Here is a 26,434-nt window from a genome sequence, read left to right on the forward strand (position 1 = left end):
ATATGTGCGCTGCTTGATGCTTAAGATTTTCAAACCTCTGCTTTGACACAGTTGCAAATCAGCTCTGCTTTGGTCCCACATCCAGAGCCACTTGCTCCGTACTGTGTGCTGTGATACTGTAAGCAAAAAGGTGCTCATTGTCTGAAATACATCCCCTCTTAACTCTCGGTTGGCTTGAGCAAACGCCTTGGAGGTAAAGCAGAGTTGCCGGCATTGCAGCTGGCAGCATATAAATCTGGTTTATTGATACCTTGTAGTGTTAATAAAAAAAGACATGTTTAAAATAATCCCAAATGCCAATAGGCTTAGTGACATTTAAGCATGAGTGATGCTGTCGGTTCCTCCACAAACAAAAGCGGTACATCTTAATTTGTCTAATTATGCTCTAACATGCAGACCAGCTGCTGTTGTGAACAAAAGCAGTTGATCACACCATTTTATTAATTGCATATTAATTGCTGCATTCATGTTAACCATATGGGGGAGAGTGGAGCGGAGTGAAGGCTACTTAGTAGTGGAAAAGAGAAAATGAACTGGCAGCGTGGTATCTTCAGAGGACAAATCTCAGAATGATAGGGTGCCTGGAGCTTGCCGATGTGACCCCATTTTTGGAAGGAATCTGTATTATTTTTCCCGAAGCTGAATAAATTACTGCATTTAAAAGTGAGAGGGATTTGAGTAGGAATGATTGTGCCTTGCGTGGTGACAGCGTATTTGTGAAAGTACTACTGTGCATGTTGGTGCTGAATTTGGTAATTTGCAGAAGGCAGCCTTGCTGGCACGTGGCCGTCTGCCTTTGTCTGCCTGCTGTGCCGATGGATGCACCCGCGCTGCCTGGAATCGCTTTTCACGGGAGCAAGGCTGCAAGAGCCAAAAGGAGTGCAACACTTGCTGATTTTTAGACTTCACACCATTTTGCTGCAAGTATGTAGTCTTCTTAGATAACAGTGGTAAGTCTTGAGCAGAACCGGGCTTCTCAGAGTGAAAAATAAACCCCTCAACACAGGTGGGTTAGCTGGTGTAAAATACGTACAGCAAAAACCAAACAGTAGTGGACCAGCTGCTGCATGTATCTGGCATCAGATTACCTTGTAGGATGTTGGATGATGCTCTTCCTGAAAGTAAGGCTTTAGAAAGCTACCCTCAGCTGCTGCTTTTCCGTTTCTGTTTTTGTGGTGTGTGAAGGCAGCAGCCACTCTCGGTGGATGCACGGCTGTTCTGTCAGGCAGCAGGCGGGGAGCAGCCTGGGAGTACACATGCAGTGGCTTCTCTCCTGTCACCCCAGACTGACATTATCACGGTCTATAGAGCAGCTCCTTTGGTGGGGCTGAGGGGTGGCTGTCTCCTGCCTGCAGGCACCCACAGCAGCGACAAATAATACAATACATGCAAAGGAAGTTTGCTGAAACAAGACAGAAGAACCACCTGAGGTCCACCTTGAATTTATTTGCTCTCTCCTCCCCTTCATACCTCTTTAGGAAGGTGAGCAAAGCCCCATGCTGGAATTTTTAAGCCAATGAAGGGGCAGCAGGTTTAGTAGGAGGAAGACCCAAGGCCAGTTCATTGCTTTCTTAGAAAGGAAGCAGTGAATTAATGCCAGATCAAATAGACTTTGTCCAATTATGTGAAAGGAAGCACAGGACTGGACCTGGAATATGCAGTGACTTAGAGAACTCGGTCTTGTCGGTCGATTAAATCTGCCTGCTTGGGTTTTCTAAAGTGAGAATTTCAACATTAAAGGCTTAGTCCCACCTCACTGCCAACAGATGGCATTTTGCTTGCATTTCCTAAATATCTCTGAGAAGCTGGGATTGGGAGAGATTGGTTCCTTTTTTTTTTTTTTTTTTTAAAAAGGGGAGGGATACATGGTCTTTGTTTTAATTAACACATTGTTCCAAAAACCACTCCCTAAAAACATTTTATAAACAGTACTGGAAAGCACAAAAGGAGACACAAGGACTGCATTAATAAGTAATCAATAGGTAGATTGGATCTCGTCTATTCTAAGGATATGTGCTGCAAGACAAACAATAACGGTGACATTCTTATGCCTAAGCAGAAATTGGGGCAGAGGGGTTGTTTTCTTGGGGTTTCTTAATCAGAAAAATGCTTTAAGTGGCTCATTGCAATTACATCTCAGTTGGTTCTGTAATAACACTGCAGTGGGATCTGGATTATAGGGATGATGCATGATTGGAAAGACACAGCTTGAATTTTGGATTGCAGGTGGTGCCTGCCGTTACAGCAGTTACAGAAACAGTGCCTGACTTGTGAACTGACCAGTTCTGACCTGGAGTCATTGGAAAAGAATAAATGCGAAACCCCATGACGCCACGTCTCCAGTCACAGCAGAAGGGTACTTAATCAGCCTCCCCACGTCTTCTGCGTGCAGGCAGGCAGGCTGCGGCCTGACTATTACTAATTTAAAGACTGAATTCCCCAAAGTACTGCTCGTGGCTGTTAGGCTGCAGCTCTTTTGTTTGGAAGCTAGTTTTCAATGTGCTGGCGTTTGTCTAGGTTAGGGCTTGTCCCCTCAGCTGAGCATGTGTCACTGGAGACGAGAGAAAATCCTGTAAATGTTGTGGTTAAAAGGCAAATTATCCGACTGTGATGCCTTTTCTGTGGGAGTGCTCAGCTGTTCACCCTGTGAGGGGTCAGTGACCAGGTGCTGCTCATCCTGAAGGTCTCACATCCTGCCCGTCTGATTTAAGCCACGATAAGCATGGCACAACTTTTCCTCCTCTGGTTCAGTGCTGTCATTTGTTTGTCTACTGTCCTTTGGGTGCTTTGACAAAGAGTTTAAGAACAGTGAAGTTTTACACACAAGGGCTTCGGAGTACGTTTGTCATTGTCCAGAAGCGTCGACAGAGGTTTATAACCCCATTTCTCTGCAGTTTCATGATCTGTTCCAGGGAGGGCTAATTAAACTTGAAGCTGGGTGGCATCTTCAAAGGAGGTCTGGCACCTCTCCTAACTGAATGATCTCTCATGGTTGTTCTCAGCATCAACTTCTAATCAGCCTGGCCTTCCTGTTTGTCGGGTGTTTGCCACAAACACGACGGCACAGCCAGACCAGTGACAGTGGGCTGCTGTTTGGTGGGTGTGAGCAGGTCCACAAGCAGATGGTGGTAGTGATGTTAGGCTAATTAACAGCATCAGAGGAAAAGACATTCTTTTATGTCCAGTAGCTGAAGGTGAGCACGAGTTTTTTCTTGTCTATGATGCTTACCTTGTCCTATTAGGTTTAATTAATGCAATGAGGAGCAGGATGCTAGTTGCCCTGACATAAAAGAAATCTTTTCAAAGCCTATATGAACACAGTGTTTTAATTTCTTCGTTCCTGGAGCAGGGTGTATGCTCTGTATTAGACATTGTGAGATGTGTCAGATACTTTTAATGGCTCTAGTTTCAACTATATTCTTCAAACCAGCCACGGTTTAAAAACAAAGATGTAAATTGAGTTTTGGTGTGCATCACGAAACTCACTATGTTAATGTTGATCACATGGTAGTGTCCAAGTTCGACATGCCCAAGGCCAGCCAAAGACATTCTCTGTAGATGCTGTGGTACAGATGTTGGTTCAGTTGTTACCTTAGGAGCTTAAAACAGGTTGCTGAATCCTGAACTAACATAATTATTAGATGACTGTTCCATGGATTTGATGCTGCCTTTTAGTTTAGAGAATACTGTTTTTCAGGGCAGATTGTGCCATTATTTAATTGGAACATGCCCAGGTTTTCAGATTCTGTAAAAAAAAAAAAGTCTTAGGGCTTTAGAAACAATACCAAATGTCACAACTGCTGAAATCTGTCTATTATTTGTGAACCTTCATTTTTATTTACCGTTTTACTGTTGTGCTGATAACATTTTCAGGTGAAGTTTTTGAAAGTTTCTAACTAAGGAACAGAACATTTTTTTCAAGTTGCTGTGTAAGACAGCAAGCGCTCAGTGCTGGATTTTGGCATGAGCAGTTATACGATGATATGAAGGTTGGTATTTTCCAAGGAGCTTAAGTTTTTTTCATTTATAAATTGCAAAGTTGTTAGGAAACTAGAGGATCTACTGGTCTAATTTTAAGAGAGGGTGTCTCCAAGTTTAAATGCAGCTCACCCTGAATATATTAAGTCAGCAAAGAAAAAACTTCTAACTCCTTATACCAGGATAATCCATATATAAATAGAAGTATTTTAGAGCAATATTTAAAAGAGCAATGTTGGGCGGGGAGGTGGAGATAGGCTACAAAAATTCTTTCTGTGACCTTTAAATAAGTGAAATGAGTGGGAAGCGTGTCCCCTTCAGGATGCCTGCGAGGAGAATGCAGACTGAGATTAGCTGAAGATGTCTGTTGGGTATTGGTGTGGATCCACTAGTGCGCAGCTGCCAAAGATGGAATTACAGGCTGAAGAGGGAGACGGTTTGGGACAGAAGTTCAGAAATGGCATTTCTGCAGCCTCGTTTTGTCGGTTTCGCTATGAGTCCTACAGGATGAATCAGTGAGAAGACTTATGCAAACTCATCTGCTTGGTATTTTTTCCATTGCAAATTCAGAAGAGAAACATCTCTATAGTGCATTATTAGGGCGAATAAGAGTCAAGATTTTACAGACTAACTTACTTGCTGCAGCCATTTTTGATCAGTTCTTGAAGATAAGCAGTGGTATAGGAGCATTGAGGTGGATTTGGATTTAAACTGAGAATATTTCCTGGAATATTTTAAAAGGCTCTTCCTAAGGAGAGAGAAAAGTACTCTTCTGGGAGCTGATGTTGCCTTAGCTGGGGTTCAGGAATGGCCAAAGGGAAAAGTATTGTGCCCTGCAATTTAAGACAAAACCATGAAACAAAATTGCATATTCATTAAATATTTTCAGTTTTCCTGCCTGCAGTTACAGTGTGTGTGGAGATGCTCTAACCAAAAGAAACTGCTGCATTGTCTGCAGGCAGCCCTTCCCAAGTGCTTCCTTTTCTCTCTGCTGATGTGTTTGCATGATAGAGGATCCAGTGGAAAGAAGTTTTGAATTGTCAAAGGAATGAATTAGCTTTATTGTGCTGTGACCTAAATAGGATCATCAGATCAATCAGTCTGCTGCTTTTCTGTCCTTTCTGGCTTAGGTTGTGCTGCTTTTCCTTCTCATCTTCCTCCCTCTTCCCCCTTCCCCACCAGGCAGCCCCTTCCCGCAGCCTGCAGCCATAATCCTTTATGAGTGTGAATAAAGGAGGGCGCTGCCGGGGTACCCCCTTTAAAGCAATACCTGCTCTGTAATTGCCTGCGCAGACAGGCCCAGCGCCCGGCTCCCCTGCCAGTTTGCTGGAGCACGGGGCCTTCTTGCCTTTTTGTTGCGGTGGCTTTCCGATAAAATACCTTTTCTGCTTTGTTCCCTCTCCCCCATGCATTCTCCTCCTCCTCTTCCTCCTGATCCCAGGTTTAATGAATTGTAATTTCTCAGTAGCTAGGGAAATATCGCGCTTCACCAGGGCTGAGGTTACCTTGAAAGAGGCCATTGTGAGCTGGAGACAGGAGGGCAGCCGAGTGCGATGCCGCCTGGGACCGCCTTTGTGGAGGGAGCACTTTTGTTCTCCTGAAAGATGTCGGGAGAGGGCCAGTCACTGGCACTGGCTCAAAGGGAGGCAGAAACCCCTTCTGACCATAAATTATTGACTCCTGTGGTTGCCGGGAGTGGCTTCAGCTCCATTTAAGCACCAGGAAGTGGTTGATGGTATGGGTGAAGGTGGCCAGAACAGGCATAAAGCTTGGGCATGAGTTACGAAAACACTTGAGGCATTCAGACTTTCTTATCTCAGGTGCTTGATTGTTTCTTAATGATGGCAGTCTTGCCTAGAAGTCAAGGTGCAGCTTTCAGGGGTGGGTGGTGTTGGTCTGAGCCAAGCAGGAGCCTTGTGACTGGCAGGAAGGGATTTATGGCCCTCCTTGGATTCAGGCTTGCCCTGCCAACGCCTGGGTGCCTCTGTGCGGCATGGGATGCTTGGGGGTCAGTCCACAGCTGCTCCCCTCCGGACAACACAGCTGCTTGGAGGGGGTGGACATGGGTAGCAGGGGACAATCCCAAGCAGGTCCTAGATAGACCCATCCCTGCTGATGTGCTGGAAACAACTGCCCTCCCACAGCTGCTTCTCCGCACATCCATGCGAGCTGCTGGAGGCTGGCACAGTGGAAACTTACTTTGAGTGAGTGACTGACACGTGTGTAAAAAGCAAAAACATAAATTTAATTGTTTTGAGGACATCTGTTTGCCAGTGTTTCTACTTTCGGTTTTACTTATTGAACAGAGACTCACTGGAAGAACTCTCACAGTGCAGCTCCCAGCTCAGCTGTATGGTTTTACTTTTTCTTGCCAGTTAAAACGTCACCAGTGCTACGCAGTTGTTTAATGGAGGATTTTTCCATTGCTTGAATAAAGTCGTTAAGGCTTACAACTTAAACTTTAGGTTTTGAGATTACAATATATGTTAGTAGTTTGATGCATCTGTCCTTTCATGAATTTGATATGTGTATTGGGTTTATCTCTCCTTCATGAAAATACGTGGTGAAATCTGATTTGTTGGAGGGAGCAGGGATGTTTTGCTTTATGAAGGCTCAACTTCTTCAGCTGTAGATCTTGAGCCCTGGTGCAAGGTTCAGGACACTGGGTTGTGAATGGGGGCTGGACAGAAGAGCCCCCCTCCCCCAGGGGCTGGCCTGAAGTATTTCTGTGGAAGCTGAGCATTTCCAGATTGTTTCACAGGCGCCGGAGTTGTATGTTGCCATGAATGTGGAGGGGTGGCTGTCCCAGATGGCTGTTGCAGAGCAGGTCAGCTGGAAAGCCCCTCTAAAGAGGGGAGAGAGCAGGGAGAGGAGTGAAGGAATGGCTGCGGTGTTTGAGGCACGCCATGCACAAACAGCTGCTCACGTTCGCTTCTCTTCTGGATGTACATGGCCTCCACTAGAAATTAAAATCAGTTTAACCACTCAGGGATTAAAACCTAATATAATGTGAAATAAAAAAAGACACAGTTTTCCTAATGCGTGTGGTACACCTTCGTGATTTTGAGCGTGCTGTTTGGCACTGCCTCTTGTGCTTCTCATTTTCTTTGCTTCAATCTCTGACTTGTTAGTTAGGAAGGAGTTTCTTCTGGGCCAAACTTTGTAACCTAAGTTAACAGTCCCATCTGCTATGAAGTGATGATAATTAGCATTTGCTGAATACTTTCTCCATATTTTTTGTATTTCTTGTGATGGTATCCTTGTGCAATGGCAAGTGTTGATCCCCGCTTCTAAGGAAGTAGGAACTGAGGCAGGTGAGTTAATATTAACTCGTCCAAGGTGAAGTAGGAAGTGTGCCACGGAGCAAGGTCCCCTGAGTCTGCTACGTGTGTCTGAGTCATTTACTTTTCGAAGTCTGTTATCACAGTGTGTGCACACCTACTGTTCATGCTGGGTTTATCCAGCTTTAACAACCTTTGCATTTTTTCCTGTCAAGGTAATTTTACATGGGCTTTTTTGTTGTTGTTGGGGGCGGTGCATGTTTGTGGTTTTGTCTGCTGGATTGGCAACGTTGGAGGCTAAAGTCCTTTATCTGTTTGCGCAGTGATTACGATTTTCTCAAACCGCCCCATCTTTTCTTTCTCTTCTCAATGTAGAGAGGTGGGCTGTGGAGAGGCACGCTTATTTCATGCTTTCACCTCTAAGAGAACTGCTATTAGAAGCCAATTGTGTGATGGTTTCTTGTGACAGGAAAAGCGTTTTAAAAAAGCTGGATTGAGACGACATGCTGAATTCCATGGAAGCCAATGGGTTTGTTTCAACTGGGGAAAAGCTTTTAGTTGTTGTTGACCTTGTACAGGTTCTGAAAGCTGCAGATACAGGTAGCCAACTGATGTTGCCTTTGGGGTATCCCTTCATGATAACCATTTTGATGTTTGACCTCTTTATCAGCATGACCTGAGGGAAGGTGGAAGCAAAGCTGGAGGAGGATGAAAGGCAGACATTACGTTATGCATGTTTGTTACTGGGTTTGAATAGCTGCCTCATACTGGAGATCAGGGCTAGAGGACAGCGATCAAGCACTCATTCTCTGGCAGGAGAAATGCTTCAGGGTGGGTTGAGGATCCAGTAACAAAGAGCAACACTGCGCTTGCCACACATTGCAGCCTCTGGGGATACAGGGAAGGGGGTTCCCTGAGCCATGCAAAGTACACAGGATCATGTGGATACAAAGGGCTTGACCATGAAACGGGAACAAAGTCTTGCTTCCCGGGGCTTACAAGCCTCTGTGAGGTGCCCTAAAGACCTCGGGGAGAGTCTGTCTCACTTGCATTAGCCCAGTCTTCCTCACATGCTAGCTTGAAACTGCCACCTTCCTCTGTGCAAATGAACAGTAGCTCCTCTTCCCACTTACAGAGGCACGTCTACATCCTACAAAGTACTGACACTGCGCTAGAAAAGGAGTTACCACATTCTGGGTTTGCTCTCGGATGGCAGTGCCAGTGGAGTTAGACAGGCAGTGGAGTTACCTGCCTCCAGGGTGTGGCCAGCATCGAAAGTGGTTTTAATGATGTGTGGGTCATGGCAAAATTGTAATGGGGGTATTTCTAGTGGGAAGTGTCCCTGCCCATGGCAGGGGGGTTGGAACTATATGACCTGTAAGGTCCCTTCCAACCCAAACCATTCTGTGATTATCGTGTAAGTGATTTTTTATAAAAACACCACTGGTTATCTGGTTATCAGAGTTTGATGCCAGGGTCTTTTTTAGGTTTTTTTTGTGTAAGGAAATCAATGCAAAAAGTAGAGGTGCATTCCCCACCACTGCTGCCATGGCACGGTGGTCTTCAGACCCTTTGCCAGAGGTGAGCCACCCAAAATGTCTCTTGGGCTAGCAGCTGCTGGAGAGACCTGCTGCTAATGGTGGTTTTGGTGTCAACCCCACACTGCAGCTGTAAAATCTCTGGATTTGGAAGTGCTGGTAAAGTGCTGATAAAAGTGCGTTCAGACAATGATGAACAGGCTTTGTTTGTGGTCTGTTCTGCGTGGTGCTGAGTCTCAGCCATTTGGAGAAACTCAGAGCGAAGTTCTTGGGGAGCATCTGCTTTTTACACGCTGCACTCCAGAGGCCTGATCCTGCTGCAGTTTTGGGGTCAGTCTGAGCCCCCCTGCTGCTGGCATTTTTCTTTTTCCTGAGGAAAAAATCCTTGTCATTGTTAAGCCGAGGGGGTTTCCTAAGCTTGCTTAGTGAGGGAAGGCTTGCTTCTTGAGCCTGAGCATTGTGCAAAGGGCATGCCCTGCTGAGCACATTCATTCGGTGCTTAGTGTTTTGCCTTTAACTTCTGCAAAACTGCAGTTCATTCCTAGGAAGGATGGCTGTGAGCCTCTGCACAGATACATATTTATTAAGCCATGAGAATATAATGTGCATCTCAAACAGCCGGGCTATTTCACCTCCGCGCGAGTTTCATTTGACGAATAACAGGTTCTCTATTAGCCAGCAATAACTCGATTTTGTTTCCCATGTATCTGGTCTGACATGACGCTAATAAGAATAAATTAGGGGTGTTGCTGAATGAAATTCAATATGTAGAATTAGTGGGCTGCTGTCCCAGGCAATGGCAGTGGCTGCGGAGCGGGGGGAGCAGCTGATCTGGAAGGGGAGGTGAGGCATTGGGTCCTTAATGCAGTGAGAGCGAGAGGGTGAAAATAAAGGGGGGGGGGTAGGGAAGCGGGGCACCCTGATTTGCACGAAAACGCACTCTCATTTGCAACTGGAAGGCGGCTGGGGCCGGCGGGGAGGTGCAAAGGGCGGAGGGGGGGAAGGTGCCGGCATCTCCGTGCGCTCCGCCCGCAGAGCCGGCTGGCGCGATGGGAAGGAGGGGGAGCACCTGCCAGCTCCGGAGCGGCCGAACTTGGAGAGCAGAGGAAAGGATGAGAGGAGCTGAGTGATCCATCAGGAAAGCCTGATATTTGTCCCGGTGCAAACATTCATCAGTTAACTTTTTTCTTTTTTTCTTTTCCTCCTCCTGAAACTGGCTGTTTTCAGCCCACAAGTTTACATGTGAGGAGGAGAAATTCAGCCTAAAGAATTGTAAATGGTTTCGTGTGTCAGGAAGACCTAGGCAGGTTTAAAGTTGTGGTTTCAGCAGAGAAAGGCGGAGGGAAGAAGCCTGGAGAAGAGAAATTCCGTGTGCAGGTTCAGTCTGGAAAACCGTCACCTTTCTGCAGCTCCTCCTTTCTCTGGGATTTAAACTCCAGGATCGCAATTCAACACCTTGAAAATGGTGGTTTTCATCAACACAAAGCTTAAATCTTTCATGAAACTTTTCAAGAGAAAGAGTAAGTAGTTGTGCATGCTCACTGCCCTTTTGGGGAGGCAGCTGAGTCCTGCAGGAAAAGGCAATTCCCTTACTCTTTACTCCTGCTTTCCTGAAGCTTCTTTTTAAGTTTATCTCTCTTCTTCGTTGAATACTTTGTAATGTGTGGAGGCAGCCTTATAAGGTGCTGTAGGACCTCTGCTTTGGGATGCTGTGTTGAAGTCCTTTGTTGCGGGGGTTTTGAAGGAGCCAAAACTTCCCGGTATGAAAGGAGCAGCTCAGTGAGGAGGCTGAGGTGCCTCTGTCACCTGCGGTCCTGCGCTGGTGCCCAGCTTGGTGCCGGGACATCCTCCCAGCGTCTGTCTGGCATCTCTGCCTGCGCAGCTGCCAGGTGCATCTTTAGCTATGGGCTTGCATCTCTGAGGTATCTGCATAAAGCTTGGTCTGTGCTGAGTTTTGTTTTCTAAAGATGCTCTAGTTTCAGAATGGCTCGTGAAATCGCCATTCTTCATTCAGTTCATGAAGGTAGGCAAACTGCACTGGAAAGAATGGTTGACAAATGTGTGAGCACTTCTGTCTGCTAGTTTTGATGACCATTGCTCTGGTGAGCAGTAAACTTTAGTTTTGGTGCGGTGGGACTGCAGCCAGACAGCGGGGCTTGGAGGCTGGTGTTTCCTTCCCCCTCCTTTTTTCCCAGCCTTGCTTTCTGCCTGCCTGCTCAATCAGGGGATGGCAGGGTGCAATTTTCAGGCAGGTCATTGACTGTACCTATCACTTTTTCTGTAACATCAGGATGATTGATGCAGTAAGGTAGTTGGTGACATGTCAATTTGTTGTGATTGAGGTTTGACTTCTACTTAGCCAGGATGGGAAAAGCAGGCACAGACTGAATGTGTATTTGCCTTCTTGTAGCCAGTATTTCTGCAGGAAGAGAGGGGATGCAGGACCAAGCCTTCTCAGAAATTAAGAGACCAATTGAAAGTCTTCAAAAACCTTTTTTGAGGTCTGATATTAATCTATAAAAAGTGAGGAAGGGCAGTTAAGAACCTAGACACATACCCCAAGTCTTTTCAGCACAAAATAAGCATTGAGCATTAGACTGTAGATAGGTTTCGAAGCAAGAAGGCATAGCTTATTTTCTTTAGTGAGTACCAGTTATTTCCATCTGAAATGGTCCTGACAGGTGCACAGGGGTGTTAGGGAAAGAGTAATTTTTCAGATGACAGGAGGCTGTTGCCTTCGTTTTGCTTCTCAGTTTATGCACCTCCTCTGCTACCCCAGAGGCATCAGCCAGACTTCATGAAGTGATGCTGCAGGCAGCGCAGGAGCGACCCGTGCCCGGGCAGGCAGGGGAGTGAAGCGAAGGTGGGGAGCTGGCAGTGAGGCAGGGTGGCAGAGCAGCTGCTTGGGGGGCAGCACAGCCACGGGAGCGGCTTCTTCTGCCACTGAAAGCAAAGATATGCCGCGTGTGGGCTGAAGGCCAAAGGGTGCCTGGGGGATCATAAGATATGACCCCCAACTGCCCTTTTCCTGTTTACAGAGTAGAGGGTTAAGGCCATTCAGCTGTAGAAGTTTTTATTGATGATATACTTTAAACAAAAGGTAATGGCTGTCTCTCAGGAAGCATAAACAATAAACAAATCTTAGCAACATGTTCTTTGGCTGATTCATTACTAGACTGTCCGTGAGGAACTTTGAACTTGAGCAGGGTCTGTATTTTATTTTCACGTGCATACCGGCTGAGAAGAGGTGGCCAGAGTAATCTCTCTTAAGTGCTGTTGTGCTCTGAGCAGTATTTGCCCAGGGAGTTGCTGTTGTCCAAATCTGCTTTGCAGTCATAGCAATGGAAAGTAGCTAATTTGTTTGCCTCAGTGAAATCTTCGTTCCTGGTTTGAGCAAGTGTGAGGTCGGAGAAGGTTATTTCCTGATACAAATGAACCTGTCATAATCTCTCATGGTGGCTGTCATTTCTGGGGTCACCTTTGCACAAGAAGAAGCTATCCTGCAATGCACAGCGCCTGGTGGGATCAGGGGACCGGGAAACTGATTTGTTTGTGAAGACCAGGAGGTAGAGGGGCAGAAAAGAGAGTAGCTAGCTCAGAGTAAAAACAGAAGCAAGTATAAACGTGGGAAGAGTGAAAGGTGTTTCCTACATAACATAAATTTAGACTAGAAATAAAGAAAGAAGAGTTTTAACTGTCATGAAAGTGAGGTTCTAGAGAGCATTTTGATGGGACTACAGTCGCAATCTTCTTTGCTTTAAGATGATACGTGAGAAGCTTACATGTGGGATTTCATGATGTAACTGTCTACAATAGCATTCAATTTTCTTATTGATTCTCTCTGCAGCTGTTTCCAACCTAGATGAAGAGAGTAGATGGACTGTGCACTACACTGCTCCATGGCACCAGCAGGAAAATGTCTTCCTGCCCTCCTCAAGACCCCCTTGTGTGGAGGACCTCCACCGACAAGCCAAGCTGAACCTCAAATCAGTGCTGAGAGGTAAGATGCTGCTGCTGACACAGATGTGTCCGAAAGGGACAGTAGTTTTTGCCACAATCTTTGCAAATGTATCAAAATTGCAGGCTTCAGAAGAAGCTTATTTGTTTTTCCGCCTGTAGCACATCAGGAACGTTCGTGAGAATTACCCATTCAAGTGTAGGGATAGGGCAAAAATGCTTTTGCTGTCGAGAAAATGTGGTAATGGAAATGTGTTACCTGGCAGAGCACTCTAGAATGGAAAAGGGGAAAACCTTGTGTCTTTTGGCCATTTCCATTTAGTCTTTGGAGCATTTCCAAAATAGTACCTTCAATTTCAGTATGTCCTGAGTTACGCCATTTATACTTTAGTGTAAGAACCACATCAGAGGTGTTTCAGTTCATGATTTCTTTTGTTGTACAGTGTCATTTCCAGAGACGTGGCTGGTTGTGAGAGGTCAGAAAAGGCACTAAGGGCAAAAGAGAAGGGAAACAGGCAACGGGGCACTCACAAGGACTCTTTCAGTAGTGGAAGTGCTTTCTGGCAGATGGATGCAGTGTATTTTTAAGGACCTATTTTTACCTTTAGTACCTTTATCGAGGCGTGTACCTGTATGGTCTGGCGCAGGAGGCATTGTGTTGTGTTAGTGCAGCTATGAAGACAGAGGCAAGCAGCCAGCAGGGAGGACTGTAGAACATCTGTCTCTGGGCCAGAAGTGAAGCTGTAAAATTACAGCTTAATGTCCGTGTTCTGGAAATGGCTAACCTGGGTTTTTCTTTACACTGGCTGTTTAGCAAAGGGGGTTATCCTGCAAAGAGCCCACTCATTTTAAGTCATTTTTTGTTTCAGCAGGAACTGCAGGTACTTAGTACCTTGCAGAGTCAACCTGATATAAAAGAACATTATAATTCTTGTTAGTTTAACATGACACTCCTGCTTTTTAAACGTGTAGAAAACTTCATTTTGTACATCTGAATAGAGAAGTGTTAGGCTGCCATGTTTTATTTCTCTTGCCATTTCTCCAGGTAATTGAATTTCACCATCTCTTACTAGGTGCTTTATGTTATCATTTCATAGGGGAGTCTTGACAGCCAGGGTTAGTGGCTCATGCATTGCTCAGCAGCTAGCCTGTGTGTCCTCTGGACTTATTATTGGACTAATACATTTGTGCAGGCTTTTAGCCTTGAAATGTTTACTGTTCCCTCGCAGGCACACTTACCAGTTCTTTACAAAAGAGAAATATTTGCCTGCTTTAAACTAAAAAGAATTCTGCTTGTGGGTAGGTTTTTGTAAACTTAAACTACTCATTCTTCTATTCTTCTGTTCTCTGTTTGGGACTATTATCAAAGAAACTGCACAGGCTAAAATGTTGCTCTGATATTCTTGTGTTTTATCAGAAATTTATCTACTGCAGATTCATCTTCTGTTTCAATAAATTTATATCTAATGTATTTGTGTGAAACTGAGTAATATGTGCTGCTTCCCCCAGCTTACACACCTGAAGTTATTTCAGTCTGCTGGGATTTTTCTTTAGAGCTGCTGCTCTTTATAAAACAAAAGCTACTACTACAACTTACCAGTTAGCCATTTGTTTTAAATAAGTGGTCTCATACATGTGATGAAGGACTCCTTGGTAATGAAGTGAATTTCAGTTTCATACTTTCAGGGTAGTGACCTGAAAACCTGCCTTCACCAGACCTCAAACTGCTGACAGAGCCAACAAAACTGTGCTATTTATTTATTTGTTTTACCTCACGCTCTTTCCGTGGGCTGTGTTTGTTCCCTACGAGCAGTTTTAAAATAACTCCTTGCTGTGGCTTGTAGTAGCTACAGCATGAATTTAACACCATTTTCAGTGATTTAATTCTTGCCTGTAGGGGCTCTAGTAGTAAGAAAGGCACTGACTAAAGTTTTACTGGTTTTACTCTGCTGCAGCTTCAGCCAGCACTGTGAAATCAGGAAGACACCAGTGCTTCACATTTGGGGGATCGGGTTAAAAGTTTTCTAGCCAGAGCTGAGTTTCATTGAGTATAAAAGTGCTGCTGAAATTGTGAAGTAATTGTGAGAACTGCCAGTATGCTTTTCCACATGTTGCTTTAGAAAAGACAGAGTTTTCCAAAGCTTCTTAATGGGTAGGATGTAAGTTGAGTGCTACATGATTATAGCATAGAAAACTTTGAAGAAAAGTGGTCTCTTGAGAAGCACCATTGGGCTATCACGGGAGCTTCAGTTCTGTGTTTTCTGGCTTGACGATGAAGCTTGCATTTTGACATCTTTTTGGTGTTTCAAATTCATTGGTTGAGGTGAAGTGTGGGGCAGAACTGGCTGTATGTGACCCGATGTGGGGAATGAAGGATGTTGGATGGCAAGGTGTGCTGTACCCTGTGCTGTAAACAGCAGGATGGATCCCCCTGTTCTCCAGGAAGTGTTGGCATGAACTGGGAAGAAGTGGAACAAAAGCAAAATTCTTTTTTCCTTCGTGGTGAGCTGGAGATGAAGTAGTGGACGTGCATGGCAGTGGAGGATACTTAGGTTTGATAATAGGGGAAACTTCCTTGCAGGAAAGATACCGAAGCGCTGAAATAAATTTGGAGGGCTAGGAAATCACTGGAGGCTTTTAAGAACAGGTCAGAGAAACACTACTTAGAAATCATTTGTGTATACTTAAACCTACCTTTAGAGGAAGACAGAACCTCTGGTGGTCCCCGTGAACATGACCCTGTGGTCCTGAAGGCTGAGCCCAGTTCAGACCATTAAGACACACGTTTGAAAGTTTTCCAGTCCTGCTTGGACTCCGGTCTTCTTGTTTGGATTATGAAATGGGAAATGGCTGGTACATAGCAACTTCATTACAGGCTGTTAATTTGTTACTGCATTCGTTGCTGCCTCAGTGAATGGGAAAGTAAGTATAAAACATAGGTAACAAGTAGTAATTCACATGTAGAGCACAAGCAGTCATTTAAACCACCTGTAAAGATATTAAATGCATAAGAGCTTTCAAAATAATTCAAGCAAGATATTCTTTTTTATAAAGGTGTTTTCACCCATCTAATCCTAACCAGATGAAATCCTGGCTAGCTTTCAAGACAATGCAAGGTCAAACCTATTTATTCTCATACAATTTTCACAGCAAATTTTTGGCAGCATTGCCCTAGCTAAAAATATCCAGTGAAATAGATAGGAAGCTGTCTGTTGTCTAGAATAAACTTTTAAGCACCAGTTAAGGAGCAGAAAAGCTATTACTTCTGCTTGTTCTTAAATTAATTTATGGGTAAAAAGTTAGGGGTAGAGATATTAAAATGTATGATACCTGTTCTTGAGAGAAGCCAAGTATTCTGCCTGATGGTCTCTGCATACCTTTAGAGGAAGCAGTATTGTGTTTGGAGGTAGAAGAGACTTTTTCCATTAATTCTTTGTGCAGTTTAGCATTTTACTTAGTATAGTATGTCTCAAGATGTCCTCTGCTTACCACACTGTGGAAGTATATGCAGCATGTGATAGTAGATGTTGCATGGGTGAGATTTTTTAGATTTTTATACCTCTGAACTAGCCTTTTACCCTTTCGAAATCAAGGGGAAAATACCGGGCTTTTCCTTTACGAAGCTGCTTTGAAGTATAAATGTGGGGATCTTGCATTCAAATTTGTTCATAACCAAGGTAAAGCTGTTTATCCTTCTTTAGGCATGCAGGTGCTCAACTGCCACCTGAAGTTTTAAAAAGCAGCATTGTCCAGTAATCTGAATTAGAAAATGAAGCACCTTGAAGCTGGAAGGTTTGTGATGCACAGTGTATCTGTTCTTGAGAACTGAAGTGGCTTTATGTAACTTATATTAAAATCTAAAGTTGTCGTTACTAAAATCGGTGACTTTATATGTTTAACCCGGGCTGCATTACTACATTTAAAATAAAAGCTCTCAGTGGCTTAATCTGCTAGGGTGGAAGAGCAAATTCAGCTGCACTTCATAGTGCTGTGGTTTAACCCTAACCAGCAGCTAAGTACCACGCAGCTGCTTGCTCACTCTCCCCATCCCAATGGGGAGGAGAATCTGAAAAAGGTAAAACCCACGTTTTTAGATAAGAACAGTTTAATAATTGAAGTAAAAATATAATAATAATAGGAAAAAGAGGGGAATAAAATCCAAGAAACAGAAGTGATGCAACAGTGCGATTGCTCACTACCTGCTGACCGATACCCAGCCTGACCTGAGCAGTGATCTGCCCTTCTGGGTGACTCCCCCCAGTTTCTATACTGGGCATGACGTTCTGTGGTATGGAATACCCCTTTGGCTAGTTTGGGTCAGGTGTCCTGTCTCTGCTTCCTCCCGGCTTCTTGTGCCCCTCCTCAATGGCAGAGCATGAGACTGAAAAGTCCTTGATTTAGAGTAAGCATTACTTAGCAACAACTAAAACATCGGTGTGTTATCAGCATTATTCTCAGACTAAATCCAAACCATGGCACTGTACCAGCTACTAGGAAGAAAAGTAACTTTATTCCAGCCAAAACCAGGACACACTGTCATGGTATCATTGCGATATGATTTAAAGGTTTAGAAAAATGATGTAGTTCTTGAACGGCGTCAATAGATTCCATTTTTAAAAATGTTTTATTTGCATTGGATGAAACAGGCTCTCCTTTTCTTTGGGGAAGGAACCAGGACCTTGAAGTGCCTGGTGGAGCAGATTGAGCGACAACACACGTACCATCCAAGGTGCCTGTTTCCTTACTGTCAGGACCAAGCTGCTCTAACTGGCCTTTCCTGAGAGCCTGTTTGAAGTGGCTTCTTCCTCATGTTTTGATGGTCACCTTACAGAAGGTGTTTCCTAGCATACAGATGTTCAGATAGAAACAAAACAATACTGACCCTTGAGGAGTCTTATGTGACTCTGTCCTCCATCTTATAGTCTCCTCCTAGGAAGTCATGAAAATAGGAGATGGAGAAAAGGGATGAGAAGGAAGAGCTCAGGCTCTGCGTGGGGTCAGGATTCTCAAATCAATCCTGGCCCCTTGCACTGTGTGCTCTTCTCCAAGGCTGAAGGACTGCTTGACTTGTTTAGTCTCATGTTGCCAATGTCTCCTGAGTGGCTGGACCAACTTGGAGAGTCTAGTCTGGACAGTAGCAGAGCTATGAGTTTAATGTTGTTCAAAGTGGCATTGGTTCATATATTTTTAAGGCAGACCATTATCAGTGCTAATGGAGCAAGTGCCACATACTGCAGTGTTTCCTACAACTTTTTCAGTCTGTGGGGTTGAGAGTTTGAGCCCTCGTCATTGACACGGTGCATTGGCAGATGCAGCTGTGCAGCATGGTTGTATTTAAAGGACCATTGTCTGAAGAAGTCCCTGAAGTACAGTGGTTTTCAGCTGGGAGCACAGATACAACAGCAGTAGTATATAGCAATGATGACTCAAATACTTGGTAAGAAATCCTCATTTTGCCAACTGTACTATAATCCAAAAAGGGCACACAATAAGGCATGAAGATGGGAAGGAGACACAGCACTGCTGTAGCATTGCTTTGCTTAACAGCTTGGAGTGTGTTGTAAGCATGCCTGTCTGCCTTCTGGATGGGTTTGCAGCATTAGCAGTGTGTTCACAGGTCAAAGTTGAGTGTCCTAAAAGGAAAGCCTAAAGTAATCTGGAATGCACTGGCCTTAGATAATCTTGCAGACTGTGGTGAAGGAACAGAAAAGAGTTTCTTAGCACACGCCTGAACTCACTTTGCCTCTGTATTTTTCAAACTATCCTATATTCTTCCTCAGATGTGGATGTAAGTAAGTTGCAGTGATGGGAACCGGAGCAGGGCATATATGGCCAAGATTTCCATGAGGCAGTTAATCTTCCAGTTCCCACAATTAGCAGTGTAGAGCATTTTTTTATATTAAAAAAAAGAAAAAAAAATGGAGGAGGACAGGCTCCACTGTTGTATGTTGTCACTTGTCCGTGAGATGGGAGACAACAGGCATTAAGGGAAGGGACGAAATAACTGTGTTAGTGTTAAAAGGCAAACACAGCCAGACTGAAATGGTATTGGGCTGTCAGGAGATAGCCAGCTCCTCAGGGGTCTTGTGGATGCTCTCTCTGTGCAGTTCACATTGGAGATGAGGGGCAAAGCGTCGTCACACGCTGGGGGTTACTGCCCAGGCTGACTGTCCTTTCCAGTGGATAACAAGGTGTCAGATACATGCAAAGGAAAGTGTAACTGTAGGGAGTGGGAACAGTCCATATGCTGGCTTTAACGCTCCTTTTAAGACTACAGCTGTGAAGACTTCCTGCACAAATGCCTGTACTTTGTGCACTCCCCCCTCCACCCGGGTAATTGTGTTGATTCAAGCTATGTACATAATATAGGACTCATTGTTCCAATGTCTGCGATGATTCATTTATTATCTCATCTTTCGAAGAGCTGGATTTGGCTAACTGTAGCTTCTGTTTAGCTTTGTTGGCCGAATTCAAGGAATGTATTTAAGCAGCAGTGATTGAAGCACTTGATTTGTTTTCCAGAAGACATCTGGTTAGAATTGTCAAATAAAACCGGATTTAAGTAGTTACTCATAAAGCCTCTATTATGTCTTGTTGCAAGACCCTCCAGACAGGTATGCGTTTAGCCTTTGTTTTCTCAGTGCATCTGCCAGATCATTGTTCAGATGAGCAATATTGGGGTCAGCCCTACTAGTCAATAATCCTTCTGAGAAGATTATGGACTTAAAATAATCTTATGTTTCATTAAAGAGCTGCAAAATAGGGGGGAACCACTTCATATTAACAATAGGTCTAGTTCAGGTTCAGAGACATGTCAGGATGTGAGCTTCCTAGCAACTGGAAACCTTAATGAAGTAAAAGATCATTAAAGGCCAGGAGTAGACCATATGTTCCGGAAGGGCCTTGGAGCTGTAAAATCAAAAAATAGAAATCATCTTATTTCTCATTATTTTAGTTTCAGTAGTCAAGTTAGTACCAGAGGTTCTGCCCATATATCCCGCCCTTTTTACTGCTCCTAAAATAATTCACAGTACATCTGTTGATGGTTTTGGCCAAGTTCCATACTCCAACTGCCCTTTCTAGTAAGGAATCTTAAAGAGCAAATATTCAAGTGAAACTAACAGAATTTGACTGGGAGTCTACATTGCACGTGTTTGAAAGCTGCTCTGTGCTGAAAAAATGAACTGAGTTGAAGCATTTGGGTTCCTTATTTTTCAGTTCGATATATGGTACAGTGCTGAGTGTAAAGACATACAGGGTGGTTATACATAGATTGTTTGCCTGATATACATGATAAGCGAAAGCAATTATAGTGAAAGGGTTAAAAGAGGAATATTTGTTTTAAAATAATACTACTGATACTTTTGTTTTTCTTAAACCAGGTTGATGTGTGAAAGCATTTATAAATGTTTTATGATACAAGTCTGAATCATTAGGAAGATTGAGCTGGAAGCTTATTGAATCTCACCCCATTTCAGATCTCTGCCTTTAGTGGAGAGCAGAAATTTGAACTGTTGTTATCTGTGGTGTAGTTGTTTCAGTGCTAAGTAAAGCAATTTCCATCACAAAGAATATCAGGCTTTCACTTGTTTCCCTTTTTGCTTTTCCTCCTCCTTCCTCTGAGATTGGGGTGTTATACATGCTTGTTTACAGCATTTTAGGTAGCTTTAAGTTTAACGTTGTGTCCTTGGAGGAAAACCAATGAAGACTCCCTTTGTATTTTTATATTAGCTGTGTTCAGTTGTCTAAGTAACAACAAATATCCATAAAAATGCTAGAGAAAGAGTGGGGAGAATGATTTCAATGCCAGCATCAAACATGCAAAAGGAAGCAAATAAACTGTTAAAACTTCAGACGTCTTGTTACCACTAAATGTAGTTGTATAACACACTTCAGAAATTTAAATTAGCACAAGGCAAATGGTGATAATTATTTTGAGCACTCCCTAGAGACAGCTTGTTAACAAATATAATTTGTCATGGCTGTTGCATTTTGGTGTCATTAGGAAGGTTTTCTGTATGGCTAAATCATGCAGATAACCTTGGAAATTTCAGGTGGGATTAAATGTATTTGTTTTTTAAAAGCTTCAAGAGAAGAAAGAAAGGAATGATCAACATGTTTGTAGTGACTTAACCCTATTAAAGGTATTTTCATATTGCAGAGTTCCTTTTAGTTTGGATCCTTCTTAAAGACTTGCATCTGATTTGGAGCCTTGAAAATTACCTGCATACTTGCTTTACTTTAACGTTGTGCTTTCATGCCTCATCCTCACGCTACTACAAGTAGAGCTGAGCTCTGAAGCAACTTGAAGAAGCTGGTCCGGAATGGTGGGCTTCCCTGCCTCGCTAGGCATCCAGGTACCATGCCAGGATGCCCTTCCCAGTGAGAAAGCGAGCACTTGTGTGTTGGAGGGAATAGACCCAACATAAATACATTTGTTTGCTTTCAGTAAAGGCTTCTTTGAAGTACCCATTCAACAGACTTCTCCATCACGGAGTCCAGCAGCCCTCTGTTGGGGTTACCTGCAGCCTGTGGAGCCCAAGACATCTTTGTTTCTGGGAAACTCTGCACAGCATCTGTTATTAAAAGCTACCTCTGTGGCTGGGCTTGGCTGCTTGTTAAAGAGAGGGAACATGTATAACAGTCTTTAAAAAGTCTGACAGACCCTTCTTGTTACTCATCAACTAAGAAAGTACTGCAGTAAATGATTTAAGTTTTGCCAATGAGTTAAAAACCTGCCACTTCATATGGATCTTGCTTGTGGAAGAAGTGTGTTGGGTACCAGCATTCAAACTTAAACAGGGGAAGTTTAGATTAGATATAAGGAAGAAGTTCTTTACAGTGAGGGTGGTGAAGCACTGGAATGGGTTGCCCAGGGAGGTTGTGGATGTTCCATCCCTGGCGGTGTTCAAGGCCAGGTTGGACAGAGCCTTGGGCTGCATGGTTTAGTGCGAGGTGTCCCTGCCCATGGCAGGGGGGTTGCAACTAGATGATCTTAAGGTCCTTTCCAACCCTTACTATTCTATGATTCTGTGATTCACTGTCTCCAGGCTTGTTTTATGCTTTTCTGTATGTACTGATAAAACCAGAAACGGTGATATCAAATTGCGTTTGGGGGGGGGGGGGGTGTGTGTATAATAGGGAAGATAGCTAGATGGGCAAAGGCTGGGATTAGCCAAAGCATTTAGATTGAGCTGTTGAGCAGAAGTTTTTTCAGCTGGGCTGTCACGGCACTACATCTGTTGAAATTCCTGACCCGTTAAACTGAGAGCCTGAGCGAAACAGCGCACTGGATATATCACAGCTGAAGTTCATGAACTTGCTTTGCAGTCAGCATTGGTTACAGTTCAGTTGTTACTCAAGTGCATCATTGCTATGGCTTTACAACATGTTTTGAAGCTTTGATATAGAAGCACTGTGATAGTCAAGTTCTGCAGATGATACGGGGATTTATACATTTGAGGAAAATGGGATTTGATCCAAGCTGAATGAATTTTTGGGAGGAATATAAAGTGGTAGAGGCAAGCTGTCTACCTCATTTAGATCCAGGGATGAAAATAGATGCTGCATTGGAATTAAATTGAGCTGCTTTTTTTAAAGTCATACTTAGCGTGAGATATTTGTCAAGAAACAAGATTGCCTTTGTACAGCTGTGCTTTTGTACAGCCTGTTTCATCCACACACAGAGAGCTGTGCATTCTTATTCCCAGTTTACAAATGAGGGACTCAGAAAGAGGCACAGAGCAAAAGGCAGCAATTTTAGTTAGCTTTACCAACCAAAGAGACCTTTGAACTAGGGTGTCTGCTTTAATTACAGTCCCAGGCATAATCATTCTCAACAAGCTCTTTATCTTGAAAAGTTTCCTCCCTGGAATTCCCCAATTAACTGCATAGTCCAGAGTTACTGTGGTCTCATCCACGTCTTACTACAGCACTGCAAGCGGGCAGAGGGGCAGCTATGCCCTCTGAAGAGGTCCCAGTTCGGTAGGTGTGCTCAGAGCATTTCTTGGTATGCACCAATACGACCAGTCCCAAACAAAGCATAACTATTTCATTTCAGGTGGCAACCTTTTTGCCTAGTGTTGATAGCACAGTGTTAGGAAGTTGGAGATTTAGCCTATGCTCACTTAATCCTTAAAGAACTTAAATCTGTATCTACATGAAAAATACTTTAACTTGCAGCACTTTATTTTAAGCAGCTGTTGTGTGAAAAGCACATTATCCTCAGAAGTAAAGACGTTGAAATCCCTATTACATTCTCCTGCCCTCATGAGAAGGGATGCCTGCAGCATTGGACCCAGTGCTGGTCATGACTGGTGTGGTGAGGATGAGAGTCAAGGCACCTCAGGTTCTTCTTTAGTTATCTTTATCCTGAAGTGCTTGGGAGGTACATACATGAAATTCAGGTTGTGCCGTGTCTGTCTGTAAATGTAAGTTCTTGACTGTATCTAACCCAAAGTGATTTTCTTGGATGCAGCAATGCCGGGTTGGGAATCTGGGTCTTCTGACACCCATGCCTGTCTGTCTGTCATAAACCGACGAGGTCTTAGTTGTCTCGGTTCAACTGGAAAAACAAATTCAAAATATGCATGAAGTAAATTAAAATGATACGCAGTTATTTATCAGCTTTGAAACAGAAGGTTCTTATAAAACAAAAAGTAGTGATACAGTACATACTTTGATTATTAAAGTGCATTGTGACCTATAAAGTGATGGGCCATTTAAAAAAGTTTTCTTTTACAAGGCAGATGTATATTGTACTACAGCCTGCCTGGGTTTAGGTGAAATTTTGAAAAGCTATTTGTAAGACAGAGTGTGTAGTTGAGACTTCAGGAGGAGTATGGTTTGTGGGTATGTACAGAAGAAGAGGCTGGCTACAGTGTTTGAAGATTTCTGACCTCAGGGAGTGCAGTGGTTTTCTGGTGATGTGTGCACTGAATGGATAAATGTGTTTTAATATCCTAGTCAGCAGATTTATTTCTGTAGTTGACAGTTTAGCTGACTCTTGCAGTTAATAGCCTCTCTCTAGTATCAAAAAAAAAAAAAAAAAGGTAAGAAAAAATCCCACTCTACAGAATACAAGTTACAACATGAAAGGCTCTGCTCAGAAGTCACCCTGACTTTAGCTGAGATGATTTTTCAAGCATGCAGATGCAGGTGTCAGCTCATCGCTTGTCCCTTCTTGTTGGACAAGGAGACAACAGAAGATGGTGCAAAGGCAAGCCAAGTGCGTGCTGGTCTTTCCTCTTTCTCCCTCTGCACCCAGGAGTTTCTGTTTTGGTGGCTTTGGGCAGCTCTGCCAGGCAGGCAGCACATCTGCTCCTCTGGGAAGCTGCCCTTGGTCCAGCTGACACTTTCTTTGAGTTTTAGTGATTGGTATCAAGCTCCAGGTGCTGCTCTTGGGTACAAGGCAAATTCAGATGTTTCTGGGACATCCTCTTTCCGTCTTCCATTGCTTGATCCATCCAGTGGGATGGCTAGTTGTGCCAAGCAAGTTGGAGCTATTTAGATGTCTGAATAACCTGGATGCCAAGTTTCTGAGTTGGCATACTTGTGAGTGTTGTGGTAATTTAATTCTTTAACCAGTGTCTTTACTGATTACTAATAAATATTTAGAAACACAGAAAAGTGGATTTTTTTTTTTATATTAAACTCTTTCATACATGCTCATGAGCGTGTCTGAGTGTGTACATGTGGATGCAGAAAGCTGCAGAGCTTAGGACCTGATCTTACACCAGTCACATGAGCAGTGTTTACTTACACGAGTAATCTCATTAGGGCTAATTCAGTGGGTGATGGCTGCACGCTTAGGCCTGAGGCGTGGAGGACAGGTCCAGGGTGGTGGCAGGAATCTGCAGCTCTGCACTGCTGCTGGGGCTGCGCCATGGGGAGACGGCCCTGGCAGATGGGGTCCAGCCCTGAAAACCAGCACCTGGAGCCATTCCTCCTGCAGCCAGGTCAGTAAGGGGCAGGAAAAAGAATAGTTTTATGAAGTAGCTTGTGAGAAATGACACCTAGTCTTGCACAGTTCATTTACAATTAAAAAAAAAAAAAAGGAAAACTTCTGAAAATGGCCACGAATCCATCCGTTCTGCTGCTGTCAGGGCAACGCATTTTACTTTATATAAACTTCAAAATGTTGTGACTGGTTTTAGTGGTAGGAAGCTCAGCAGGCATGAAATGTTATCAAAGCTGGTTAAAGAAAAGAGCCAACACATGCAGTTCCCTCCCAGCAAACCCAGCCGTCCTTCTGCCACACAGCAGTGGGGTGTGTAGGTCTGACTAAGAAGACAAGGTAAACATTAATCCTGGTTTTTCACAGTAATACCATGTCAGACGAGTTATTGAGGTATCAGTGCTGTGCCTTCTGTTCACTCCAGTGATTTGTGGCTCAAATGGTCATGTAAGAATATGGTTTCAAGTTGCTGGAAAAGCAGTAAATCACCTCTGCATGCAAGACTTGCTACTGTGTGTTACCAGCTCAGGGTCAGATGCAATTACATGCAGGTTCCTTGTATAAAAGGGGTGAGGAGATCTGGGCTGAGAGGCCTTGGAGGTGTTTTCATACACTTGGTCTGGCTGCCTGTCATAGAAGCTATAAGGTTTTACATGGAGAGGTCGAGTTACTGAAAACAGCACGGAATTCAGTTCCTGTGGCACAAAACTATGGTGCAGAATCACCCTTGGCTCAGTTGAGAACCTCACTCTCCGTGTGGTGCTGCTGGTACCTGTCCATTCCCTCAGTTATTTAGCAGATGGGAAGAGAGCAGAGAAGGATGATGTGCTCACCTGCTGTTGGTGAGAAGCACATCCCCAGCACACGTCTGTCTGATGCCAGGATTCAGCAAACCCTGCGGTACCGCAATCCTGAGCAGATGTACGAGTGGTTGGGTATATGGCAGCGACTCAGACACCATGATGTCGGGCACTGGCAGCTTTAACACGTTTTCTTCTATCGTGCATCTCCTGAACATCCTATCTACCCTGTTCTCATAACTGGAAACGTTGAGGGGGCTTTTAAAATGGTTTTGATCACTTTTCCCATGCGCTTTCTTCACACTTAACTAAAACCACCCTGTGAACAGCAAAACTCAACTTCAGGCAAAATTTTCTTCTCTAGGAATGGTTTAACTTGTACCGCATAAGTGGGGATAAATTATAATTGACTAGAGTAATTTTTAAGCAATGTTTGTAATACAGAGGAGGTTTTGAAATTTAAGGTATCACTAGGAGAGAAGGAGAAGGACAAGAACTAATCTATAGTTTTACCTAGCCAGAAAAGCACTTGCAGGGCAGCAGCAGATGAGAGGCAGCACCACTGCGCCCTCAGCCCCAGAGCGGTGGAGGGAGAAAGGGGAGGTAGTTCCAGCCTTCATGCTGTGGCACAATCCAGTGCAGCCACCGATCACAATTGCCAAGGCATTGGCTCTTTCCTGGTCCTCTTGGATGAAGAGTCAGTGTTTGAGTAAACAAAACTGGTTCATCTGGGGCACAATAGTATTGTCGCACATTTCAGATCATATGAGATCATGACTTTGAGCTTGACCGCAGCACGTGCTGCAGATTTGAACTGGTGAGCATGTCCTGAGGGGAACGGGTGTTTGTGTCCTGCCTGATGCAGGCTCCTGGGGTTCAACATGGCAGTTCTTTGGCAGAAATATGGAAAGGAAAGGCTGTGTG

General features: G+C 43.9%; 1 protein-coding gene across 7 annotated transcripts in view; it reads left to right on the plus strand.

Moving 5' to 3' along the window:
* NHSL1 (NHS like 1) overlaps positions 1-26,434 on the plus strand; it is a 181,224-nt gene that overhangs the window by 114,323 nt on the left and 40,467 nt on the right. For 6 of the 7 annotated variants that reach the window (XM_030490022.1, XM_030490028.1, XM_030490023.1 and 3 more), the window contains exon 2: positions 12,645-12,797. In XM_030490022.1, coding sequence (XP_030345882.1) covers positions 12,645-12,797 — 153 coding nt within the window. Of the gene's footprint in view, positions 1-10,239; positions 10,318-12,644; positions 12,798-26,434 lie in introns of those variants that run through there. The other variant, XM_030490027.1, reaches the window with a different exon arrangement.

The sequence above is a fragment of the Strigops habroptila genome, chromosome 6, assembly GCF_004027225.2.
Source record: "Strigops habroptila isolate Jane chromosome 6, bStrHab1.2.pri, whole genome shotgun sequence".
In the NCBI taxonomy this organism is placed as follows: Eukaryota; Metazoa; Chordata; class Aves; order Psittaciformes; family Psittacidae; genus Strigops; species Strigops habroptila.